Source organism: Trachemys scripta, chromosome 6 (genome assembly GCF_013100865.1).
Source record: "Trachemys scripta elegans isolate TJP31775 chromosome 6, CAS_Tse_1.0, whole genome shotgun sequence".
NCBI classification, from domain to species: Eukaryota; Metazoa; Chordata; order Testudines; family Emydidae; genus Trachemys; species Trachemys scripta.
In genome coordinates this window covers 24,754,037-24,775,131 of record NC_048303.1, presented here as the reverse complement: position 1 = coordinate 24,775,131, position 21,095 = coordinate 24,754,037, and the positions used below count along the sequence as shown (strand labels likewise).

Below are 21,095 nucleotides of genomic sequence, written 5' to 3'. Positions count from 1 at the left end.
CTTTAAGCCATGAGGATACATTTTCAGTCTCATAACTATATATATGAAATTAAACCTATAACATTACTGTAACAATTACTTTAACATCACTATAACAACCATTCTCAGTGCATCATGAGCCTTCGGAGGACACCCAACATGACAAAGTTTGCATTGGATACCACACAATCATTTTATAAAGATGAACATGGGGGTGTAGGATGTTCCCCCGAGGTACAGAGCATCACTGTATCTATCTGTTGTCTCTTATCTTACACTTAGATTGTAAATTGTTTGAAGCAGGGCCCATCTTTTTGTTCTGGTTTGTACAGTGCCTAGCACAATGGGTCCATGGTTGGGACTCCTAGATGCTGTGATAATACAAATAATATCTGTCTATATATGTATTATAATAAGGTACCATACACATCTACGATCTTTAAATAACATGTTAATTTCTGGGTATGTTTCCTATTAATATGTTATATCTAGAGTTTATCTAAACAAGCAATGTTTTGTCTTTGGATCATCTTGAGTTGTTAACTAGATAAATTGTCTTTGTTTTGTTGGTTTTAGGCTCTAACAAAGAAGTTGTTAAACAGATCTCCCACTCAGTGCTCTCCTCACCTCCACTTCCACCCTCCCATTCTGCTACACAGACACCACCTCCTCCTCCTCCTTCAGCTTCTCACCCATCAACACAAGCACCACCAGTTCCCAGCCTACCTCCCAGAAACATCAAACCCATCTCTGATCCCTCGTAAGTGAACATGAAATCTGTTTTGCTTATATTTTGCTTTTACTTTCCAGTTCATGTCTATCATGGGAGACCAACATGCTCAGGCAGTGGCAGTTTAAGGCCAGCTCCCAGGTGCCTGGAGACCCAAGCTCTCACACCACATTGAGTCTGCTATTAAAGTGATGGAAAGTCTTTACATGGACTATAATGGAACTTGAATTGGGCCCTAGCTGATGAGACCTTCAGCTCAGCTGATTGCTGCCAGCCCCTGGAAATATACTATCAAATCCCTCCCTCCCACTCTGCAGGTGATGGTGGGAGAAAACTCTTCCATGTCCTGTATCACAAAAGTATAAGGGCAGGTGCTCTGTCCTCGCCCTTGTGTGTAGGGAGTAAGTAGTCCAGCCAGCAGCAGCAACTGAGAACCTTACTCCAGCACTCTGGGTCAATGGCAGAGGAGGGAAGAGACAGAGAAGTCAATGGCCACCAGTCAGTGCATACCAGGCAAAAGGGCTGGGGAGAGTCAGTGAGACTGCACACGTGAGAGAGGAACTTGGCTCATAGTTTTAAATTTCAGAGCCTCTATTACCCATTGTGGTGCTATTTTCATGCTCTTCTCAAATTTGGCTTGCCAAGTCGGGACCTGCTGGCAGCCAAAGGGTTAAAGGCATGTGTTTCTAAAGTGAAAAGGAAAATGGAAGCAGGTTCAGTATTCAGAATAAGCAATTTTGCGGTAAACAACTTATTGCACACATAGAGCATCTATCAGACATAAGAGGTTTCTGTCTTACCACACAGCACACTGTATGTTGCTACTGATGATGTGAAAGCACACAGTCTAAAGACGCTGCTGTTCTTGAACTTGAGAAACGTTTTCAGATAGAAAATTCTCGTGAACCCAAACAAATATATTACTGAGTATGAACTACATTAAGTGCTCCATCTAGTGGCCAGAGAGCAGCTAAACCACAGCAGGTCCCACAGCCTCTATAAAAAGCATTCCTGTACGTTCTCTGTCCTGTCTGCTTAAGATTCAAGCTTCTTCTCTTTGCCTGCAAGGACCTATATAACATGCAAATATATGTTGCTATGCTTATGCATCTGCAGAGATTATTAGTGTTCCAAACCCCCAAACAGCTTTCTGACTATTCTGTCTGTCTGTCAGTCTGCCAAATTACTGTGTTTATACCACACTTGTATATGAGTGCCTTTGGCTCATTTATTTTCTGTTTTTATGTTCAGAGTCAAGATGCCACCGTCTAAAAACCAGAGTCACGCTTAATCCATTATGGGAATCTCAACTGTACTTAAACACAGATTTAAACTCTGTATTGTTTAGGGCTGAAAGTGAACAGGCTATCCAGTCAATGTCCCAAATACTTGGCATGTGCAGCAGAACAAAGCTAAACGAAGGTGTAATTATAGGAACTATCTTCTCAGATTTCACATTTTCTTTTCATATTCACAGAAGTCCAGACAATGAACAAAGTTACGATGATGTTGAATTTGGTTCAGACGGTAAGAATACATTTTAACTAATAGCAACCATTTAAGAATTAAGTTGTATTTATAATATAAGTGACTGGCATAAATATTTATAGTGTTATTGAACTGCAAGTCATATTTTGGAGTGGTGTACATTCTATAACAGCATTAACCACTCCACAATCAACATGGCAGGCACTTTCTCTTAGAAAGTCTTGTTTTAGCACCCGCGTAACTTTGGCTTGGAAGATTTGCTGAGCCTAATAACTTTCAACGCTGATCTGGAATGAATACTCTTTTTTCAGAGTTAGTTGTTGTGTTCTCACGAAAATGCATTGCTTTTATACTGGATAAAAGTAATTTGCTTGTTAGGTATGAGCGTCACTTTGCCATCTGCCCTGAGCAAGGGCCAGCACATAGTTGTATTGTACAGGAGTAGCCCAAGAAGCAGATTATGATTCTCTCTCCTGGTCTCCCCTAGGAAGAAAGTAAACTGTGCCAGGGCTATACCAGCTGCAGTGTACCTTACTCAATATTCTGGCCAGCACAGCATGTAGTGGGGTGGAGATGAAGCCTGCTACCCACTTGCACAACCTGGGAAAATCAGCAGCTCTGCCTAGCCTTCTCTTCCTACGCTGCAGGCCATAGTATAGCGAGCATGCACAGGAGAATACAGTCCTTATGCCTCCGTACTCCCTGCCATGGCTGTGGAGGGCTGGTGGTGCACTAGCCCTATGTGACCAGTGTACAATTTTTCGTTCTTATCTATTCACTTCCTTGCTTGTAAGTGATTGGATTTTTGTAAACTGATATGATAGGCAAGGACCCTGTTGTCTCTGAGGAAGCTTTAAAGTGAACATTCTGGTTTGGGGTGTATGTGATACAATGCACACTATGGCAGATGAAGTGAAAGTCCTTAAATCAGATACTGCTAGAAGTTTAGAAAGTACCACTGTAGGAAGCTTAGTTCATCCCAATTAGTTTTCATTCTTATCCTCATTAAAACAGATAAGATTCATTATAAATCTATATTTGGCACTAGTTAAGGTACAGCTGTGTATGTGTCCATATAGTTAGCACCAGCATGAGGCACTTTCTCTACAAAAGAAAATAATAGTCTGTTTATTTTTATTTTTGGTCATTCAGGTCATGGAAATACAGATGGGGTAAGTATTATCCTTTATAACACACTGAAAACATATTCTTTTCAATACATGACTGCATTAGAAAAGCCAGTTTGTTGCAGAATAGATCCAGTATATTGCTGATAAATTGGAGAACTGTAGAGGGCAACAATGAAAGTAGCCGAATCCAGAACAAAAGTGGGACTAATTATAAAGCTGGCCAGAAGCCAAAAAGTTCACAAAATCTTCCATTTCCACTTTCCACTGACATTTCAGTTTCACTGAAATTTTCCAGAAATATAGGCCTATTTCAAGGTACTCAATCACGTCCCTAATTTTAAGCACGTGAGTATCCCTGTTGATTTCAGTGGGATTACTCATGTGCTTAAAATTAGGCATGTGATTAAGTACCTCACTGAATCAGGGCCTCAGTGGCTTGCCCAAGGTTACACAATAAGTCTCTGGCAGAGTCAGGAACAGAACTCTAATCTGAGCCCTATTCCAATACCTTCAATAGATTTGCCCCCCTCAATGCATCATCTCCCATAATTAGTTTTTAACTCTGGTCCCTGTAGCTCCAGCACCGGAGTCGGTGCCTATACAAGGAGCCGCATATTAACTTCTGAAGAGCCGCATGTGGCTCTGGAGCCACAGGTTGGCCACCCCTGAATTTAGCAATTTGGGCATGGAAAGATTAAATGCATTTTCAATTAATTATTTTTCTGCTTTAATGTATGTCTGTTTGTATCTAGCTATAAAATTGAACTCCAGTGTATTTGGGCCATTGGAGACTGAATCATGATTAATTTTTCGTATAGGGTCAAGAGAGTGATGGAGAGACATATGAAGATATCAATGACATCAGGTATCAAATCTAATTTATACAGCTATAATCCGTTGTGTCTTTGTTACTGAATGAAGAAACAGATCACTACAAAATATGCTAGGAAATATACTTCATCTGGCCCAGAAGCTTGACTGCACTGCAATCTTGGGCTCCATCCACCTTAATCATCTTCCCTAAAGAAAGCATATCAGTTTACATATTACATATTAGTTCCCTCCTAGAACTAGATGTAGCATGCGGGTAGAGATGCTTCCTCAAATGAAGTCCTGTGACTATTTTGAATTGGGTAGTAAAAGAGTGTGCTCTTCAGCTCTTTGGAACATGGCTGAGCTGCTGCACAGAGTTACTGCCTGAAATGGGAACAAAATATAACACCACCACCCCAATGCTAGTTGAATTATTTTATTAATGTTGTTGTTCTCAAAGTGAATTTTAGTAGAGCTCATGAAACTGTTGGATTGACATCTCCACGGATCTGAAACCCACTGTGTGTCCACAGAGCAGGGACAGTACAGACAGCAGAAATGCAAGCTTCCCTCCCACTGAACTGCTGCAGTGCCCCTCATCAGAAGGGACCAGCAGCCTACCTCACAACCTCCTAAGGCCCACATGTGGGAAGCAACCTGTGACAGAGACCCAAAATGAGGGACACACAAAAATATCTCATGCAGGAAAGCTAAAGCACTGTGGAAGGCTTGTCTTTTGGGTAGTTTTATGATTCTTTATTTCTAAGGCAAAATGATTTTCAACAATAAAAGTGAAGGGGACACAAAGTATGCATGGAACATAGGTGATGTTGAGACTGAAATGAGTGATGGCTCTCAAAATGAGGTGCATTTGAGTTGTACGCAGGGTAGTAGTTCAACCTCTGGGCCCATTCAAGTCAGTTCAACAGAAGCACACAAAAAACAGGGGCTACATTATACCTGTGAGACTCATTGCTGTGCAGTGGGGAAGAACATCATTAGTGACAGTGCTTCCTGGGTGCTGGGAAGTAACAAATCTTGCTACACATTCCAACGCTATAGCCAGTCCTCTCTATTCCACCCCAGGGCTCACCTGCTGGTGCTGTCCAGCATGCAGGAGCAGGGCCATGCCTCTCAGACATGTCCTACACTGCAATTAAAAAGCCGTGGGTGGCCTGTGCCAGCTGATATGGGCTCCTGGAACTCAGGCTAAGGGGCTGTTTAATTGTGGTGTAGACGTTCAGGTTCAGTCTCAGACTCGGGCTGGAACCTGAGTTCTAGGACCCTGCGAGGTGGGAAAGTCCCAAAGCTTGGGCTGCAGCCTGAACCTGAATGTCTACACTGCAATTAAGCAGCCCCTTAGCCCAAACCCCACGGGCCAGCCACGGGTGTCTAATTACAGTGTAGACATACCCTCTGGGGCTACTGTCACTTTGGGCCTTTCCAGCATAGCCAGCTAAATTATGGTTGCATCCTGTGCACATGCCTTGTAGGGAAAGGGTCTCCAAATACCCTCTCCCATATGTAGCTCATCCATGCAGGACCAACCACCATAGGGTTCATAAAGTGTTTTCATGCTCTTATTAGGAGAAGTCTCCTCCTAGCTGCTCTTGCTGATCTTGGAAGAGAAAGCTCTGGTGAGGGCCTACCCACTTCTGCCCACTCGCTTCTACATTCATCCCCTTACCTGTGAAATAATCTGTTTTCATTGTTCAGAGCCACATCAAAAGAACAAGAAAAGAAGAGAGAGAAGGAAGAAAAGAAAAGATTGGAACAAGAGAAGAAAGAACAAAGGGAAAAAGAAAAGAAAGAGCAAGAAATCAGAAAGAAGTTCAAAGTAAGGTCCCTTTCTAGCAGGTTACACAGAGAAGTGCATCAGGCATTATTTAGCCTTGTATGGTTTAAAACATACATTACAGTGCAAGGACATAATTTGGCTGCAAAGCTGCATGGTGATACCAGCTTGTTTGTTTGTCCCCTGGACTAAGCCTCAGGAAGGGTTCGATCCTCGATCCAGCTGGCACCAAAAGAACTTAAACACACACTTGAATTTAAGCATGTGAAATTTCCCATTGAAGTCACAAGTATTTCAGTGCTTACAGGGCCTGATTCTCATTTCCACAAAGTCTCCTATACGTCCATTGGTAGTGTAAAAGGGCCTTAACATATATATAACTGTACTTTACAGTTTACAGCCCCTTTACACTGCTAAGGTAGCATAGAGGGGCCTTAGTGAAAAGGAGAATTAGGTCCACAGTGTTCACATGCTTAAAGTTAAACACATGCTTTGCTTAACTGGGGCTGGAGCACCTTCCAGGATTGAACCTGTAAATGACCTTTGCATGGAGGAGCAACACTTGGGACAGAAGTATGAAATCTCCTAGCTCAATACAGAGGTTGGGAATGAGCCACTACTAAAGCCCATGGTGTGTATTAGTGAGCCCAGTTCATTGTGCCCCAAAGCCCTTTACACATAGTTTGTAACCAGCGGAGCCATGCAGACTGCAAACCCACTAGTCATTCTCCACCATCCTTGTTTCCTGCCCACAACCCCCTGCCATGTCCCTGCAGAGAAACCAAAGAAACCACAGTGATTCTTGTGTCTAGGGCATCCCACCACTGTGGAAAGGCTGAGAAGATTTGGCACTTTGGATAGTAAATAGTGGACACAATAGCAATGTATCTACGTGTGTGTTTTTCAGGGATCTGGCCCCAAATCCCTTTCTCACACCGAATCCTTGGCTGAAGTATATGCATTAACATGCTCAGAGTTTTTAGGCTATAGACCATCCTATCATGGAGGCTAAAATGTATTATTATCCATAAATGCAAACATGCAAACAAACACGTTGGTGTGTTCATCTAAACAGATATCTTCTCTTTTGTTGCCCCTAATGCACAGAACACCCTTCCTGCACTGCTCCACATGGCCACTACCCAATCCATAATCAAATCTGTCCTACACGCCACTTCTTTCATGATGCCTGAATTCAAGAAACTGGCTGATTGTGGCCAGCTTCTGGATACTTGGGGCTCATCTGTACAGCATATCTTGAAAAAAAGATCATTATGTGCTGGTCAGCACTTACTCATATGAACAGTCCTACTGAAGTACATGGAACTGCTCCTGTGAGTAAATAAATGTTCACCTATGTGAACAAGGATTATATAATCTAGCCCTATGTTATTAATACATTGTATTACCAAGATGTGGCCAATTAGTACCTCAACTGCTTTAATTATATGCTGTACCCCTCCCCTACACCCTTTGCTTTTTAGTTTGTCTTTAAAGTGTAAGCTGTTCGGAGCAGGGCCTGTGCCTTTGTGTTTGTTCGCAAAGTGCCTCGCTCATGTGGGTGGTACTGAAAACAAATTATTATGGTTTTGTATTTCGTTTGATTTTTCGTCAAAGCAATCAGCACATCCTCTGCATGTTTGTATGTGTGTGTGACTTCTCTTATTGCTTTTTCTGTGCAGTTATCCGGACCCATTCAAGTCCTTCATCAGGCACAAGCTTGCATGGACTACAAGGGAGGGAAGAATGAGCTGACTGTGAAACAGGGTGATAATATTGAAATCATCCGTATTACAGACAACCCTGAAGGAAAGTGGCTGGGCAGGACAACAAAAGGATATTGTACGTTCTGATTCTCCACTTTACCCCTGAATGTTTGCCCTGTCAAACACTGCCTGCCTGAGTACACACAGCATTACATGGGAGAGTAATATTAGCTAGGCTGGGTCCTCAGCCAACATGGGCAAGGACATATAGCATAAACTGCCAAAGCTCATCCTGCTGTGCTCTTCTGACGTGGGGTACAGCTCGTACCGTAAACTTATGTACAATAGAGTGTCAAACGTAGAGGTTCTAGGATTAGTTAAGGACAATGGGCCAGATCCTCACTGGAGCGACACCAGTTTACACCCACTGAGGACGTGGCTCAGTGCGTCTGCCTTAGATCAGCACTGGAGCTTGACTCTGCGGAAGTATTTTAAGAGCAGTCAAAAAACGAGAGAGCTTAGATTAGATAAAATGTTGCATTCAAAAGACTAAAGGGCCCAAATTTCCCCTCATTTACAGTCACTGGAGTTACACAGATATAAGACTGGTGTAAGTAAGAGGAGTGTAAGTAAGAAGAGAAGTAGCTTTTAGAACTTCCTACCAAGCTCAAGAAAAAATGGGAACATTCCAACTTTTTATCTGAATATTGATTCCTAAAATCACAAGTTGTTTTTGAAATCTAAAATGTATCTTTTCTTTTTCCCATCCCTACCCTTAGCCCCAGCCCCAGCCCCACACACACATATGCAGCTAGGGCCAGATCATCAGCTGGTGTAAATCAGTGAAATAAGTGGAACTATGCTCATTTACGCCAACTGAGGATCTGGTCTCTAATTTACAGAGACACGGGCATTAGGGTCTTGAGCCAGCAAAGCTTTTAAACACAGGCTTAACTTCAAGGACATTAGTAGTCCCATTGCCTTTTGTGGGACTACTCGCACGTTTAAATGCTTTGCTGGATCAGGGCATAAGTGCTTTATGAGAATGGGCATGCTAATTTATACTTGAAAAGAACCTCTCATTTTTAAAAATATGTTCTGTTTGGGAGGTTTTATACACACAGAAAAAAATCTCTGTAGGGGAGTTGTCACAAGCCAATTAGTTTCACTTATTTTGGCTTGTCATAAACTGATTTTATTTCAGCAAAAGCAGAAGTTGTACCAGCCTTCCCATGGGTGAAGGTTAAAGGTACGACTCAGCCTAGTTCATCAATGTTTCAACCTGAATCTTATCTGCCTACTTAAAAGCGTACAAACTGATAAGAGAGGGGAGGGCTTGAAAAGGGAATGAGAGTATCAAATGGTATAAAAAACAGTATTTATAATTATTCACTTGAAATAAGCAACAATGACTTTGTGATTTACTTTCCAAGTTTCCATCATTCCCCCTCCCTCCAGTTATTTAATTTTCATGTGGAATTCAGATGTAGGTTAGAGGGAAAATGCATCAGAAATTTGGGCTGCTGCAGCAGGAGAGGAGGAAGGGTTTTCAGGGCTCATTCCTATGTGCTTTTCTCAGTTTTGAAAGAACATATTCATGCTTATTGTCAAATACAGTCGGTGTAGTCAGCATGCCTATCATTTTATCGCTTAGCAGATACAGTGTTTAAATCCATCTTATTATTATAAAAATTTGCCAGGGACATCTACACAGTAAAGTCAAGTGCAAGTGATAAAGGTTCCAATCCTCAGATGCTTTGTACTGCTCCTCCAGCCATGATACCCAGGTAGCAAGAGGATCACCCCCATGTAGGCTGAATCTGCAGTGGTAAAGGGCCGGCATAGTGACTTCTATGTACTTCTCTATGAGCTCACAGCATAAGGAGTGTGGCTATAATGTCCCTGCATCTTAGTGCTCTATCTAGCAGCTTGTTTGGACCATAGACTGCTTTAAGTTAGCTGGAGGACTGGCCATTTGCACAGTAACCCCAGGATTAACTGAGAAAAGGTGTCTTAAAGCAACTTTGCCACTTGCCCCTCTCCCCACCAGCTGCACTGCACACTCCTCTGCTACAATTGAGCATCCGACCCATTGTCTCTAGTGGATATCACTGTAGTGATTATGTAGTGTTAACTCATCTTTATAATGGGGGCTATGTTTCCAAAGGGCCTGATTCTCCTATGACCCAAGTGTGTCTAAATCCATTGAATTCAATGAAGTTACACCTAATCTGCACAGTGTAAGTGGAGGAAATTAAGGCCCAACATGCTTAGATTCAGAAATTTCTATAGAGTTATTCAGCCACACAACACAACTGGAATCATTTGAGTTCTCAGCCTTCTATTAAAGTCCTTCCTTAGCTGTTGAGTTTTAAAATGAAAATTGTTGCTGCTTGATCATAAGTTTTCATTGTTTTAGATGGATACATTAAAACAACCGTGGTGGAGATTGACTATGATTCTTTAAAAAGAAAACAAAGACCTTCCCTGAGTGCTTCCCTGAGACGTTTAGACAATGACCAAGAAGTTTATGACGATGTTGGAGAGCAGGACAGTATCAGCAGGTACGTGTGAATCCACGCAAGGAAGTTGATTTAATCTAATTTGATAGATTAACACAACCAACCCAAATGAGGAAAACTACAACACAGGAACAAAGCATTTTTTAACTTGAAGAAGAATATATTCTTGCTGACACAAAACATCAGATTTTAAAATACCTGAAATTACAGTGAGCGTAATTAAAAAACCAGCATATGCTGGTCTGAGGCATTTGAGTTTTACCATAATATTTCCTGTACTTAGAATGGGAAATACTACAAATTCCATGGTGAAGTTCACTACCATGGCACATTAAATACTGCTTGTTTAATGATTCCCACTGTATGAGTTGGAGGCATTGTGGGACTTCCTTCCAGGCAGTCTGTAACTTTAAGTTACAGTATCTAAGCCAATCCGTTCAATATGCCTGTCTTAGTCAATATTTTCAGCTTCAGAAGCCATCTTGGTTGTTTAATCAGGCATCCAAATCATTTCATAATTCATTTCAGCTCTAGGTTCAGAACATCAGACTGTCAATACAATCAAAACAATACTGGGTGACATAAAACGTACTGTCAGATCTTCTGCAAAGAGTTGAGATGTATGAAAGAAGACAAAAACCTATCTCATTTAGCTAATTACATTCTCTGTGAGAAGAAAATGACTTTGAACTGCAAACTCTGGATTAAATCTGTAAATTCTTTTTCAGTAGTTACACTGCCTTTGTTTAGGCAAAACTTCCACTGACTTCACAAGTACTTCAGGATTTGGCCCAATGAGATGCATGCTAGGCTATGAGCAGAGTGGCTGTTCTCTATTTACCACAATTTATGACACCGCTCAAATTTTTGCAAATATAAAACAGACTCTTGTAGCAAATGAAAAACAGCTAATCATATAAGAAAAATGTAACTGGCCTAAAAAGAATGAAGTAGTGAGAGAAGTAAGAATGAAAGAAGGAATCCAGCATCTAGAAGCATTTATGCATAATGGAGTATGATAATAGTGGAAGTGTAGAAAATACTAGCAGAACTCCATAGAAGGCAATGAGATGAAATGCAGGACTCCCATAGATGAAGCACAAAACAGATCACAGAACAAACAACACAGTTCTCTCCTTCTCTTAAAATCGCATGCTGCCCTTTCTAGTCCACAGGTACAAAAGGCCCTAAAAGCAAAGCAAGCATTGCAGCTGCACAGGTGTACTCCTCACCCCCATGCATTCCCTCAGCCCATGAGCCTTGGGCCCTCTGTGTCTCTTTACATGAATATGGAGAGAAGTTTGGAGGCATGACTGGGATAGACCTTGGGAGGGATCAGTGGCTAATATAGTTAACCTCCCAGCCTCAACAAATGCCATATCCAGGCTGTGGAGGATTTCCCTTGTGGAGGAGAATCCTCCAGTGTCATGCAGCCATCCTATTAGTATCTAGGATACTCCCCATTTCTTGACATACAGGTGTGGCTGGGATAAAGGTGGGTGGCTGGGTTGCGGCTGCACACAGCTTTTCCTCAGCTGCCAAAACATCCCCTGAGTGCTCTGGGCAGATGGACATAAAATAACTGCTGTCAGGATAGTATTGTCTCCCTATTTTAAGAGGGGACCAAATGAGCAACTAGTGCTTCCCTGGAGCTGGGAGCAGAGAGGTTGCTTAAAGCTAACTTCCTCTGCTGCACATTGGATTATGCCAAGCACAGTTTAGCCATACCAGCGAATCAAGCTACACTCAGTAGTCCAGGTCAGAGTCAATTCCAACATTAGGTACCTCACTGCAAAAATATTTTTAGACCTCTCCTTTTCATGATGGACATTACAATCATTCATTTCAATTCAAGGAATTTAGATGTGCTATGTTTGCAACAGCCAATCAGGATGGTTGCATATTTATTTATTAAACTGGATTATTCAGAAAATAGTAGACTATATATGTGGGTTTAAGTATGATCCCTTATACTTTTGTGTAATACTAATAACAGTAAAAGGCTGTACAGTGAATAAAGGGCTGGAACTTGCTTTTAGAGTCCTGTAATTCATTAAGCCCTTCAAGCTATATTCTGGCATTTTTATCATCTCTAGTGATTTATAGCCTTGTATTCAGTTCATGAGCTTGAATTATCCTGCATATATCAAAATATCTGACACATGCACCAATATGTTTTGAGACCAACATAAGATCCGCATAATAAAAAACTCGTTGACGAAAACTTATTGTAACTGGTAATGTGTCATTGGTAATGACTCCAATGTTTAATAAAAGCCTAAGACTGCTGAAGTTCATGATATACTGAAATTTGATGGCATGAGGCATTTTAAAGAAAAAAATTATGTATGGTTTTGATTTGAAAGTAGGAATGTTTAAGTTGCTATAACCCTGCTATTGATTGCATTGAATCACAGTTAGAAAAATGGGCTCATACCAATTTATATAGCACTTGGAATACTCTAGGAACATGAAATTTAGAAAATTAAGGCATCATTTGATCAGACCTAGTTAAGGTGTATTGTCATAATTTCATTTATTTACCTTTATGTTTTATGAAAATGGCATGATCGGGGATGGAATCTTATCTATATATACATTGGACTAAAGTTTTGGGGTCAGGTTATGCCACCCTTACTTACAATAAGAAATACATTAGTCCATTAATAGTCTCACTGATGTCAACAGGAACATAAAGTACATCTACCATTAAATATATTGATGAGTGCCATAGAAATACCTACAAATATAAATAAATAGTAGCACTTCTTTCTGAAATCAAATTAAATTGTTGCTTTGTTGGAAATTGCTAACAATGTTTTAAAGAACAAGGAGCAAATTTTCTGCTCAAGTAAATTGGCACAGCTCTATGGTCTTTAGTGAATCTGTACTAGTTTATAGACACAGAGAATTTGGGTCCTAACTTTTTTCCCGAGATCGAGTCCCCGTTTGTTTTTACATTAAACACAGGGCTATAGATAATTGTCCCATATTTCTTCTGGAATGCTACTTTATAATAATCTTGGGTGCCTCTTTCTTTGGGATGAACTATTCCAGAGGAAGGGGGTAGGGACAGCAATTTTTGGAGTAAAATACTAGGTTAACAGAAAATATTTGACATATTCAAATCATTTAGGGTTCATCTCTCTTCATATAAGAGCCTATTCATTTGTGAATGGGATGAGGAGCTCCCTTGCGCATCAGTGAGAGAGAAACCAATTTCTGATTTTGGGTGCCTAATGGGCACTCATATATCATAGTGATGAGTGTGGTGAAGAAAGACAGAGAAAGAGAAAGAATTGGTACATTGGAGCATTTAGAAGGTCAGTATTTAGGCATGCAACGTGGACATTTACTTTCCTGAGTGCCCATCTGAGCATCTAGATGTAGGATTTGGTTGTAGTATTTGGATGGATCCATGTGTATTAAAGTATACTATATTTAGAGCATATGTCAAGAAAAAGTGTGGGTGTTTGTTGTTTTCTTTTTACAATGAATGAAAAGTTCTTTAACTTTTGTTCTTCCAGCCAAAGTGGTGGTAGAAGTGGAACTGGAGGTGAGTTTTATTTTTGTTACATCTATTTTTCTGTGAGTGTGTTTTATTTAGTGCTTACCTACAGATGCAGACCTTTGTGGTTTCCAGATAATGGGGTAATTACCCACAAGTATGCAAATATTATTTAGCAAGTGGTAAACTATGAGGTGCAATGGTTTAATGCAGTTGCCTTTCACCTGTGGAAACTTGGATGAATCAGAAGTTTCAACTCTGGATACCGTGAATCTGAAGTATGATCATGATCACGGTCCTGGGGCCTGTTTTGTTCAACATCTTTATTAATGATCTGGGTGATGGGATTAATTGCACCCTCAGCAAGTTCGCAGATGACACTAAGATGGGGGGAGAGGTAGATATGCTGGAGGGTAGGGATAGGGTCCAGAGTGACCAAATTGGAGGATTGGGCCAAAAGAAATCTGATGAGGTTCAACAAGGACAAGTGCAGAGTCCTGCACTTAGGAAGAAAGTATCCCATGCACCGCTACAGGCTGGGGACCAACTAGCTAAGCAGCAGTTCTGCAGAAAAGGACCTGGGGATTACAGAGGAACAGAAGCTGGATATGAGTCAGCAGTGTGCCCTTGTTGCCAAGAAGGCCAACGGCATATTGGGCTGTATTAATAGAAGCATTGCCAGCAGATCGAGGGAAGTGATTATTCCCCTCTATTCGGCACTGGTGAGGCCACACCTGGAGTATTGCATCTAGTTTTGGTCCCCCCACTACAGAAGGGATGTGGACAAATTGGAGAGAGTCTAGTGGAGGGCAATGAAAATTATTAGGAGGCTGGGGCACATGACTTACGAGGAGAGGCTGAGGGAACTGGGGTTATTTAGTCTGCAGAAGAGTGAGGTGGGATTTGATAGCAGCCTTCAACTACCTGAAGGGGGTTCCAAAGAGGATGAAACTAGGCTGTTCTCAGTGGTGGCAGATGACAGAACAAGAAGCAATGGTCTCAAGTTGCAGTGGGGGAGGTCTAGGTTGGATTTAGGAAACACTATTTCACTAGGAGGGTGGTGAAGCACTGGAATGGGTGACCTAGGGAGGTGGTAGAATCTCCATCCTTAGAGGTTTATAAGGCCCAGCTTGACAAAGCCTTGGCTGGGATGATTTAGTTGGTGTTGGTCCTGTTGAGCAGGGGATTGGACTAGATGACCTCCTGAGGTCTCTTTCAACCCTAATATTCTATGATTCTATGAGACTGAGGATGATTGCAGACACTAGTCTACACTATCAAAATATCATGTAAAATGGCAAAATTTCAGTATGACTGAGAGTTTCTGCTCAAAAGAAACCAAACACTGAAATAGCTAGGTATACTGGCAGTCAAAATTATGGTTCACTTGCAGAGCTAAGGGGGAAGTCTGGTTCCAGTCATATTTTATAGGCTTAGACTCTGATCATCATCCTCTCAGCTTAGTTGAGGGTACTTGTCAAGAATGAAAACTGTCATCCCCCCGCACCGCCCAGCAATGCAGAAGGAAGATCCCACCAACTAAGTATTGTTCTCAGTTGACAGTCTGAGCAGAGAGGCCAGAGATTGACGGGACAGGGAGACTGAACTACCCTTTCATTCCATCAGGTGGTGCCCATAGATCTGGATTGAGGCATGGGGGAGGGGGGGAGGGGGTGACAATATGCAGAAGCTTGCATTGCTACTGCCTCTGATTCACATCTTCTGTACATGAATAGAATGTTGGTCTGGCACCTTTATGTTCATCTGGCACCTTTCACCTGTACTAAAGTCACACACAAAAATAAAATTAAGAAGTTACAAACCCTGTTACTGAGCTGGTCAAAAGCATAATAGCTCTCCAGTTTTCATCAATTACTTATTTGTTTTCAATGTTCAACTTATTATTATTGGCATTATTTTATTTACATACTACGGGCCAGTCTCAAGTTGATATAAATCAGAAGCACTTCATTGACAAAAGGAACTCTGCTAATTTACACCAGCTGAGAACCTAGCCCAGTACATTTAACATTGCAAGTGCCTTAGAGAAGTAGCAGCCTATAGCAAACCACTGGTTAATATCCCACTGTAACAGAATCGGAGTATTCATGGATTATTTCACTTTTTGATCTATTAAAGTGATGTTCCCACCTCCTGTCCCCGATGAAGAAATTTATGATGGAATTGATGACGAAGATGTTAATGCTAGGTAAGTGTTTATATCATTTATGATTGTTACCCATTTGAACTCAGTCCCATAGCTTTTTATTTTAACATTTTAAATTTGGGATAATAATTAACAAGTATTTGGCTAGCTCTTCAGTTGGTGTAAACATGAATGGTTCCACTGACTTCAAAAAGACACACAGAGCTTGAATGCCACCAAAGTATTCCAGCAGTGAACAGATTAAAAAACAAGAAGGCATGAACTGAAGATAAGAACTGAACTCTATGGTACTTCTGGAAAGATTTTTTTTAAACAATAGGATAATTAATGTGTGGAATGGATTAATAAAGGCAGCAAAAGAAGCTGCATCCAAAACCCAACTGGACAGAATAATCCTTAGAGGAAAGGGAAGAAAGGTACAGATGCTAGCTTGCTAAATGATATACAAACATTAAATGTGAATGACCTAAAAGAGCTGGATCATTTTCTTCCAGTCCAGGATGTTACTCATTATAAATGCCTAAAACAGGGGATACTTTCTGACTCCTTCCACCTTCCCTCTCCTACACATTACACTGCACTGTTGGGAAGGCATCCAGTGGAATGCAGAGTTGTACTTAACACTTTCTACTTTGCTGTAAGTACACTGCACTATGTCCGATCTTGTGTGTTTGTGCTATATAGGCCTCAGTCTGCAACCAACACTGCTCAAGCAGACCTTTGCAACTGCACTGAGCCAATCACAGGATTGGGGCCTTAGACCCTGATCTTACAGCACATGCCTAACTATACTCATATGTCTAGTCTTATTGAGCTGCATAAGACTATGCAAGAGTTAGGCATGAGGTTATGTATTTCCAGGATCCGGGCCTTAGTTAGCCACTGGTTTTTGTATGGCTGTTGTTCTAATAGCATTTTTAATTCTATATTTATTAAGTACTAACATTTTAGAAAATAAGTTAATAGGTGTCTATTCTCACTTCATGGCATGCCCCTAGTTCTCACTAACGAGAATTACGTGCATCAACCAAGAGCTGAAAATGGCCTTTTTGAGAGAGAATGTACCATTCTGCATTGTGATAACTGCATGCATACTCCAAAGGTCTATATCACAGGATGAAGATAAGAATGACTCCCGGTCTTGGGGACTTTTGAAGATGTTAAAGGGAAAAGATGACAAAAAGAAAAGTGTACGAGAGAAAACAACCAAAGTCAATGAGGCAGAAGATAATGGAGGTTCCTCGTAAGAGTCTGCCATGAAAACATAGTGCACTACAACTAATGCTAACATAGTGTTGATCATGTGCTACTAACATGTTCTCATAGCAACTTAATCAGTCACGAATCAAACTGCACACATATAAACAGATTTTGAAATAATATTGCTCTCCATTACCTACTGCAGTATGTCTTTTCCCATGCTATGCTATCTTTATTGATGACGGAATGTATGAAGCGCATACATTTGACTTCAGATTCAAAGAGAATAGATGTCCCAATCCAGCACAGCATGTACATGCATTCTTTAATTCTTCTCTATTCAGTAAAACATTGATTTCAATGGGACTTCAGCATGTGCTTAAAGTGAAGCATGTGCTTAAGTCCTTTGAAATAGGGATGGTCTGCTGAACTGGGTCCAAAATGCTTACTAATTGATTTATGCAAGCCTATAACATGAAATCATCCTATAAGATTGTCTTAGAACTGTCTAGAGAACATATTTTCAGTTGTATAATATAAACATTCTGTGTTAACAGAATGTTTTTATTTACCCATATTCAATCACTAAATTAAAATATTATTTTTGCTGTGAAAAACAGAGGGCTTTATTCATCAGAACATCCAAGCTACTTTGTGCCTTTCTGGTGATACAACTTTATTATAAACTCAGCAGAAGATACTCTTATTTGCATCACCAGCATGGCACTGACCAGCTGCTGTATACTGGTGAATCTGGCCCTATGAGCCCAAAATATGGATAATATGCAAAACAGAAGAATGGCAAAGATGGTCTCCTCCTCTTATCGGATCCTCCTCCTATTCAAAAAAACCTCTCCAGTTCTCCATAATTTCTGATTCCAAATACTCAATGAAGCCACAAATCACATGCTCTCTGTCTAAAAGAAGACTATGAAATATGGAGAAACATTAATCCTGCTCCCATTGGCTTTGTCAACAATGACGGTTTCTGGGTTATCTCCCACAGTTGTCATAAAACTGGTGCATCTCCTCCAATGTTACCAGTGCTGGAGAAATAGAGTAGAAATAGAGTAGACCAGTTCTGAACACCAGTTCTGAGCATGTTTACCTGTTATACTGGTAAAAACCACATGATCATTGCTAGTGTTGGTGGAGTGGCACAAATTTAACAATAGGTAATGTGCAGGTCCAGTGTTGTGAATTGGCTATCAGGGGTTTAAATTAGGAGAAAGTCTGTTCATTTGATTATAATTATTTAATGAAGATTGCATTTTTTTTCAGCATGAATCCTCCAGTAAAGATGTTTGGGAAAGGTAAGCAATAACCCAATGTTTTTCACTGTTTTATTTTTATATTAATTCTTGCAGCATCATGTAGTTAACACCAACACCGCTGCATATATTGTTCTGAATTATGCTATTCACAGAAAAAAAAATTATCAAAAATAAGAATCAGGATTTCCCATTGATTAAATTTTGAAATACCTCAGCTCACCTACAAATGTAATGTTGGGTCTGTAAAAGGCAGTGCACTTTTAATACAGTGTCATGATTTTTTGCTTATGAATCATAGAATCATTGAAGTGTAGGACTGGAAGGGACCTCGAGAGGTCATTTAGTCCAGTCCCCTGCACTCTAGGCAGTATTACCTAGACCATCCCTGACAGGTGTTTGTCTAACCTGCTCTTAAAATTCTCCAATGATGCAGATTCTGCAACCTCCCTAGGCAATTTATTCCTGTGTTTTTTGTAATGTCCAACCTAAACCACCCTTGCTGCAATTTAAGCCCAATGCTTCTTATCCTATCTTCAGAGGTTAAAGAGAACAATTTTTCTCTTCTGCATGTCTTATTTCATTTATCATACAGTATAAACAGTTGTAGTTAGAAAGAAATATTGAATGCATAGTTTTAAAAATGTGCAATTATACAGAAGTGATGAACAGTTTTTTGTGGTTTTTTTAAATAATGCACTCTCTTGTTAAGGCCACAAACACTGGTAAATATCAACCCAGCTATGGAATATTAAGCAAATTTTTAAGATTCTTGCTGCTGCTGCCTAGAACCAAAACTTAAGCCTACATTTCTTGTAATCACTTTTTTTAGGCACTGACTGACTTGATGTGTTGATCAACAACTAATGCCTTTCTGCAAACGTATAGGGCCAGCTTCAAAGTATAATTTTGGGGCCTGATTCTCACTTATGCTATGGCCTCTTCCCACTGCTCTAACAGTGTAAAGTATAAAGTAGTCCAAAAGATAACATAAATTTGATTCATGTCCAGTAAAAGGCATCTTTATATTACCAGAGTGGTGTAAAATGGCCTTAGTGTGAATGAAAATCAAGCCCAAAATGCATACTTTGAGGCAGCACAGTGGGAAATGATGTAATTAAATGGAAGATTAAAGGCCACTGCATTAACCAACACGTGCTAAAACTTGTTTAATCTTAAAAAGATTAAAATATCAGAGAATACCCATTGTTTATTATTAATAGTTTTATTCTGAAAATACTGGCTGATTTTAGTGTAAATTTGTCCTGCATGGTGAGACAATCCACAATGAAAAGCTGTCTGTTAACTATAAAATATATGGATACACTTCATGCTGCAATTTATTGTCCTCTTTAACATACATTTTGTTACAGCGTGGGACTGTATCCACTAACCAAGGACGGCATACTAATCTTTCATTGTTTTGAACCCTGCTGTTTCAGATGCAGGAGACAATGATGTTTATGATGATGTAGAATCATCCGAATTCCCTCCTCCACCAATAGAAATTGGGTAAGTGAAAATAAAAGCTATACTTGTGGGAAAAGATTATATATGCTATGACACATTTTCAAAGTATTTGCTATGGCAAATTGTTACATTACTCAGCTTGTGTATCTTGTTTGCTGTTGCCAGGTACTGTAGTTTTCATTGCCTGGGTGTTGGCACTGTAAGTTAAAAGTTCAAATCTTGCATGTGCAGTTAAAACAATAATGAAATTAGGCTGCTAGAGTAAATAGGCTGTGCAACATGCCCTGAATTTCAACAAATTCAGGCTCTGTTGGCCCAAAGGGAGAAATGAATTCCAGAGGCAAGGACTTCCTGCTGTAAATGCCCTGCCGTTAGTCTTTCTATTTAAACCTAGGGACTGACACCTTGAGCGCTATGTTTGATCTCAGCTGCTCCAGTATCACGTAAAGAGAGAAGGAAATAATAGACTCATAGGATATTAGGGTTGGAAGAGACCTCAGGAGGTCATCTAGTCCAACTCCCTGCTCAAAGCAGGACCAACCCCAACTAAATCGTCCCAGCCAGGGCTTTATCAAGCCGGGCCTTAAAAACCTCTAAGGTTACATCCCTAATGTATCCAGGACCCAAGCCATTTAGAGACTTACCGTATACATTACATTAACACCTGGTTTTGTACCTGGAGATGAACTGGCAGTCAGGGCAGAGATGTATTATACTAATATTATGTATTTTGATGTATTATACACCTGGATCAAAGATGTATTATGCCGCTTGCTGAGAGGACCAGTAACTAAACAGGGTATCAGACTCTGCCCTTGCTGACTTTTCATCATAGTCTTCAGTATAGCCCCAGTAGAAAGCACCTCAGTAACCCAGTCTGGAGGTGACAAAGACACAGAACACTAACAACATCCACATACAAAGGAAGGACCTGACCCACCATTTCCAGGCTATTTCAGCAGCCTACCTGTGTGAAACATTCTGTGGTTTCCAGCCCTAGAAAGATCAGAAAGACAGGAGGTGGAGTCAAAGCTCAGCTTTCCAGAAGTGGAGGGATGGAGGGTGGCAAAGGAATGCAGTCTCTGCCACAGACAGTCTGACAGCATCTCAAACACGGAAATAACAATGGCACTGTAGGTGGACCTTGTGTATATCTGTGTGGTGTAGATTCCCTGGAATAGTGAGGCCATGTGCGGTCAGGGCTGGCTCCACCATTTTTGCAAAACAAAACAAAACAAAAAGTCGCTCAGACTGCCACACAAACTGCCGAAGCAAAAAAAAACCAACCAAAAAAACCCCCCAGACTGTGCCGCCCA

General features: G+C 40.6%; 1 protein-coding gene across 3 annotated transcripts in view; it reads left to right on the top strand.

Annotated features, from left to right (window-relative positions):
- FYB1 (FYN binding protein 1) overlaps positions 1 to 21,095 on the top strand; it is a 131,828-nt gene that overhangs the window by 91,388 nt on the left and 19,345 nt on the right. For 2 of the 3 annotated variants that reach the window (XM_034774718.1, XM_034774717.1), the window contains exons 3-14: positions 556 to 739; positions 2,187 to 2,236; positions 3,350 to 3,369; positions 4,146 to 4,192; positions 5,857 to 5,977; positions 7,618 to 7,777; positions 10,061 to 10,205; positions 13,691 to 13,719; positions 15,811 to 15,880; positions 16,941 to 17,081; positions 18,320 to 18,351; positions 19,752 to 19,821. In XM_034774718.1, the coding sequence (XP_034630609.1) occupies positions 556 to 739; positions 2,187 to 2,236; positions 3,350 to 3,369; positions 4,146 to 4,192; positions 5,857 to 5,977; positions 7,618 to 7,777; positions 10,061 to 10,205; positions 13,691 to 13,719; positions 15,811 to 15,880; positions 16,941 to 17,081; positions 18,320 to 18,351; positions 19,752 to 19,821 (1,069 nt within the window). The remainder of the gene's footprint in view (positions 1 to 555; positions 740 to 2,186; positions 2,237 to 3,349; positions 3,370 to 4,145; positions 4,193 to 5,856; positions 5,978 to 7,617; positions 7,778 to 10,060; positions 10,206 to 13,690; positions 13,720 to 15,810; positions 15,881 to 16,940; positions 17,082 to 18,319; positions 18,352 to 19,751; positions 19,822 to 21,095) is intronic. The other variant, XM_034774719.1, reaches the window with a different exon arrangement.